General features: G+C 41.9%; 1 protein-coding gene across 5 annotated transcripts; it reads right to left on the bottom strand.

Moving 5' to 3' along the window:
- On the bottom strand, positions 1–5,263 carry LOC115685876 (uncharacterized). Of its 5 annotated transcripts, none has more exons than XM_056315435.1 (3): positions 3,239–5,263; positions 3,031–3,147; positions 1–2,032 (listed from the first exon to the last, which is right to left on the bottom strand). In XM_056315435.1, the coding sequence occupies exon 3, from the start codon at positions 1,956–1,958 to the stop codon at positions 258–260; it is 1,701 nt and encodes a 566-aa protein (XP_056171410.1). In that variant the 5' UTR covers positions 1,959–2,032; positions 3,031–3,147; positions 3,239–5,263; the 3' UTR covers positions 1–257. The 5 variants fall into 5 exon arrangements, with proteins under 5 accessions (XP_056171410.1, XP_056171411.1, XP_030466874.2 ...); XM_056315436.1 differs by having other exon boundaries at positions 3,031–3,144; XM_030611014.2 differs by having other exon boundaries at positions 3,031–5,263.
- Between the last annotated feature and the right edge of the window lie 358 nt (positions 5,264–5,621).

Genomic DNA, 5,621 nt, shown 5'->3' with positions numbered 1-5,621 from the left:
TTGATCACAGAACTATTCAGTGAAGTTCCCACTTCAAATATTATCGCAATTTAACGAGGGTGGACAAAGTTCAAATGGTGTAATGCAGACATTGAAGCATCGTGTGTCATCCATAAGCTGCGTTCGAAAGATAATGGATACAAAATCACTCTCGAAAAAATGAAGGATGCGGAAGACACATGGAAGAAGGGAAATGTCTAGAGAGTAGACTTTAGGTAGTGCCGGGTTCTTCACTCCACGCCTGTGTCTAATATTTACTACATGCCTTCCCTTTCCATTAATGAACTTGAAGGCGGCTTCATTAGCTTGCTTTCTTCCACTAGCTCGGCAAGCTGCATTTCCAAATTAGACGTGTCATTTGAATATCTACCTGGACTCTGCAAGTTTCCAACACTAAGCAAGCCTCCATAGCTGTTTTGGTTCGGAGAACACGAGCTGGATTCCTTCTGAGCAGCTACATCTTCACAAGGTAAATGAGAAACCATGGCTTGTCTGCAATCTCGCGTTTGTTTCCTGCAGAATTTGTCTTCAATGATATCGTAGAAATCTGCGGTCCTCACTTCCTGAGCAAGAGAGCACCAGCAACAGAAAAGCCATCTCACACAATCCGCAATTGCCGGTTTCCCACAGCAAAAGTGATCTGCCGGCAAATTAAACCTCTTCCTCATCTGAATCCTCCAGAAACCGCCATAGAGCAGACCAAAAACACAGAGTACAATGCCAGTAAACCCCAAAGCCTCCCTCACTATCTCGTCATCAATATTAATGGCGGCAAGGCCAAAGATCCAGAAAGGAGCGATGCAGAAAAGGAGGAAAGTGGCAATATGGACATACATGTTCCCAAACCCAAGCCTTTCCATATTCCAACCGAAGATGCAAAAGCTGCAAAAGAGAGAGAGATACGCAACTGCTGAATTGTCACACAGATTGAATAACCCCCCTCTCCATTCAGGCGCATGTTCAATGATCCCATGCTCGTTCTTGGATGCAAATGACAATCTCTTCTCTATTGACTTCCTTCTAAGGTCGCCCGGCTGAGCAGAACTGGAAGAATCTCCATCTTGTGCTTCCTCATCAACTTCTGATATGTACTCTTTTCCTAAAGGGCTAAGGATGGAATACAACCCGGCAATTGCAGGAGAAGCAATTGCGACAGAGAGGCACACGCCCACGCCAATTGCAGGACGCTCTGATCTTTTGTAACCCAAGTTGAGGCCACATAAGGCATACTGAGCAAAACAGTTCACATGAAGCAACACAACTACCACCATCATATGGATCCGCTCTCGGGGTTTAACGGTACCACTCTTACAATAGATTTTCCTAAGTGTACATACATCCTTTAGTCTCCACCTACACAAGAGAACCAGGTGGTGGAACCGCTTAGGATGCTGGTACAGGCACATGAGTGTAAACAAAGCATTGAGGATTTGATTGTTAACCTCGAACCATGCATTTCTCTGCGATTTTTTCGGCAACAAGCTGTTTAACATCCCTGTCATGACTAGAAAAAGAATAGCTCCCGATATAGCAACACAACTTATCCATAAAAGGAGGACAGCGTTGAATGGGTCATTTGCATATTCTTTGCACATTTTCACAAGAGACCTCCAATCCAACTTATTAGAAATGACCAAACCGAGACGCTGCCGGAGACCTTGCCTGGTCGAAGAAGGGGCAGCACACGATTCTTCGTCTCTTTCGTCGGCTACTTTCCTGAATTTTGTCGATGGGGAAGCTAAATTGGTCGCTGAACCAAACTTGAGAAGGCCGAATGTGCTGGGAGTGGGAAAAGTAAAGACGCCTCCTCTTTTAGGAATTTTATCACTCAGTAGTCCTTTTCTGGAAGTTGAAATGTGCAAGGTCCTTTGTCCATTGACCTGATAATCTTTCGGTGTCACATTTGAATGGAGGCCTTCCTGAACTCTGGCCACACCACCTTCACTTCTTGAAGCCATTTCACCCTAAAACTTGAAAACTCTCCTACTGAAAATTTGGCCGCGCAATTTATATGCCAAGTTTCTTCTGCACTCTAGGATCGAAAGAGCATATGCAAAATACACTGATGAGCGATGGCCAAAATCCACATTACAACGACATTATCATGAAAGGTGAACTTTGGATGCAAATTTGTCGATGATACTCATAAGTCATCCCAAGCGCACCCTAACTTTGGTATGCTGATGGCCCTAATCCAGTCCAATTAAGATTCAAGAATGAAAAGAAAGATTGAGCAGTATGTTCAAGAAAATCTGCTTGCTGCAAATGAACAAATTCGGTAGATACATATTTACAGGACAAGATCACTCCTCCTTTAACAATTCAACCAAAGTAGCTTAGATGAGAGAAAGCATAAATGACCAATGAAGTATTATCCATTTGATCAACAACCATCATCTCGCTCATCCACACCAATCAGGGACAGCACTTCCTCAAATAGATTTACGGTGTTATATAGACGAAATATACTCTACGAAAGTAACCACCTTAAAGGCTGCTAAATGTTTTAGCTTACGAAATCTTGTTAGCATATTTTATGAGAAAAATTCAGGATAAACTTTTTATCTCGCTCCCTCAGCCTTAATTCCTACTTCAGAGACTAACTCCGAACCAGGAAAAAAGAAGAAGGAAACTACAAACAGGGAGTTCATGAAAAACAACCCGTGAAACAAGAAACAGAACGAATGCCTCGAGGGTTGCCTTAAAAACACCATGACTGTAGCACAAGAACTTAAGTTCGCATGCCCCCGACCCCTAACTTCAACATCATGAAATAAAGCGTCAAATGCACTGCCTTCTCTAAAGTATGGACAAATTTGAGCTCATTCCACAGCAAGAAAGCGTCGTACTTGTAATGACTTAACCACTCAACACAAAAATGCTGAAACTTCATTTTCTTTTAAAAAGGAACAATCTCAACAGAAACAGAAGCAGCCCCCCATGCACATTCAGCGAACAACAGAGCAACGAAATAGAAGAGCAAGAAAAGGAAAACCCAGCAAGCTTACAGTATCAGCTGAACGAACTTACGGGTGGAGGTGCCGAAACGCGACTCTCGGGGTCGGCTCAAGAAGAACTGAGAGGCAGCTCGTCCATTCAAGAACTTCAAACGCCGAAAGCGCCACGCGGCATGAAGGACACTAACTGCTGAAACAGAGTGAAGCGAGCGTCTGTCTTTCAAAATTCAAAGGACGTTTCTGTAATGCACAGATTTTCAACAGAGAAACGGCACTCCCACCTCTTTTGAATTTGCCTCCTCTTCCTCCAATGACCTGTGTGGCCCAAAACCAAGAAAGTGGAGCCGAGATGGGCTCAACGCCATTCTAGCCGTCGCATCATTTGGGACCCGCATGATTCAATGGATCGTACGGTATGCGTTCAAATACATATAATTGGGGGGGATTGCGGACTAGCTAATGCGATATTTCATGAGTATGAAATTCACCCGTTTAAAGTGTGCTTGAGCTTTTGACCCAAATAAAAAAAGTATGTCTGACCTTTCTTCTCATAAAATAAATTACAAATCGAATGATAGCTTGACATTTAGATTTTCACCAATGCCGTTTTTCTCGTACTTTCCGAAAAAGAGGAACTTGTTTTCAATTATAAAATATGTCATTAAGCTTTTCATCCTTGCTTTTAGATTGTCTAGACTTTTAGAGTTTTTCAAGCAAAAGAATTTCCTATTTCCCGCATTAGTTGATTTAGGTAGCATTTCATGACACATAGAAAGACAAAGAATGTCTTGTTTTCCATATAGATTAAGTCAAGCATCTAGGTTTAGAGATTTTGATTGGAATTTCTTTTCATTCGTTATTTACGCATATTCTTGCTCACGGGATCCTCTTTCGAGGCGTAATAACAAGGCGATGTGTTGCTCGAGATGGCCCGAATTGATTTATTGTTATTTTTCGTTTCATATTTTATGCTGGTATAGATTTCGAAAAACATTTTCCGAAAAATAATCGCTTTTTATCCCCTACAAAAATAAATGAACGAAAAATATTTTCATTGTCCACGAAAATGTTTGAACATAAATTGTTGTCGATAATAAAAATATTTTTTATTAGTTAATTATTTTTAGCTATCCAAGTAATCATTTTTTAGAAAATATTTTAAAAAATATTCATTTTTTACAAAACAAACGGAGCCTTAGTTGCGATCAGTAGAGCTTGTGAGGGTTCATGGGCGGTAACTCTACTTCGCAAGAGGATTATGGACGCCTGCTTAACAATCCATATAACCCTCTCCAGGCCCCCTCAAAGAGGGTTGCGACGAGATAAAAATAAAAGTCAACTATTACCACTCACTGTTCTATTATGTAGTCGCATTTTTCTATTTGTATTTAACGAGAAAATTAACCCGATACAACACCGTTCTCATAGGTTTGTTAGCGTAGTCACCTTATGTCTCTTCTTTTATGATTAGAAAACCTACCTTGTATAGATAAGCTTGGATGGCCCATGGAAATACACTCTTCCTCATTTATAGACAACAACTAATTAATTTGACAAAATCATCAATACATACTCCCTAATAATATCAGAGGTTTTGGTAATAGTCAACAGGTAAAGGAGTCCCTGAACCTTCTTAAATCTGTCCATACCCCCTGCTTGACGTTCACTTAAAGCGGGATTAGCATGGCATCTCTCTCTTCAGATCAAAGTTCTTTAATGACCTACAAAGTGTGATGCTATATCTTCTGTTATTTGTCATAATCCTCACTGTAAATCTCACCACGACCGCGTTTTTCAAAACGATCTGCCTAATCATGTGGCCGACAAACCCAAGACACAGAGAAATGGAAATTCATTGGCTGCGGCTACTTTTATATTTCCTTCTGCATAGCCAATCATTGAAATGGACTAATTACGGGTTAATCCTAATGACTCACCGGATGTTTCTGAGATGAGCTAGTTGTTGCAGAAGCAGCTGGGACCATTTATGTGCGGTGGTCGCGATGGGGAAGAGGGGCACATGAAAAACCAACTCATCAGCCCGAGGAGAGATGATTTGAGCTCGAAAGTTACTGCGTGTATGAGCTGGCGGCATCACAAACTCCGCTCAGCGATGCGAGCATGTTGCCGGTCCATGTAACTAATGTGTTCAACACGGTGTCGGTCAATGGACGGCGGTTCCTCCATGGCTTGTTGTATGAGTTAGTAATGCACGTGCCCTGCTTCTCCATCATGCTCGTCGCACACCTCTTGCCGCGCCACATATTGCTTCGAGATCGAGATAGAGAGAGAGTTAAGTCATGCAGCAAAGTTTGCTAGGGTTTTATAAGAGAAAGAAAGAGTTGATGGAGTGATTAGGACAAACAGATAGGTTAATGGAAGCTTAGTTGGCGTGTGGTTTAGCTGGGGACCGCCCAAAAGATGTGTCCCCCAGAAAGACAGCTCGTCACAAACTTGCCGAGGACCATTCGCACTTCGTTCATTTGTACATCGGACCTAAGCTACGAACAAAATCCCGTCTGTGTTCCCAATGCAAGAAGACGTCTAGTACACGTGTATTCAAATTCGATGGCTGTCCAAACTTAGGTTAGGAACACAACACATCAACTCCATCAACCTCATCGCAATATAGCATTTGTGAAGCCCATGTTTCTATAAACTGAC

This window comes from Syzygium oleosum, unplaced genomic scaffold (genome assembly GCF_021117445.2).
Source record: "Syzygium oleosum isolate NSW1041296 unplaced genomic scaffold, Sole_v2.1 Sole_v2.10, whole genome shotgun sequence".
NCBI lineage: Eukaryota > Viridiplantae > Streptophyta > Magnoliopsida > Myrtales > Myrtaceae > Syzygium > Syzygium oleosum.
The sequence above is the reverse complement of the archived record's forward strand: the minus strand, read 5'-3'. Positions and strand labels throughout refer to the sequence as shown.

What these genes read in the sequence shown, in the direction of transcription:
- LOC115685876 (XM_030611014.2), bottom strand. Translation starts at nt 1,958, where the DNA reads ATGGCTTCAAGAAGTGAAGGTGGTGTGGCCAGAGTTCAGGAAGGCCTC.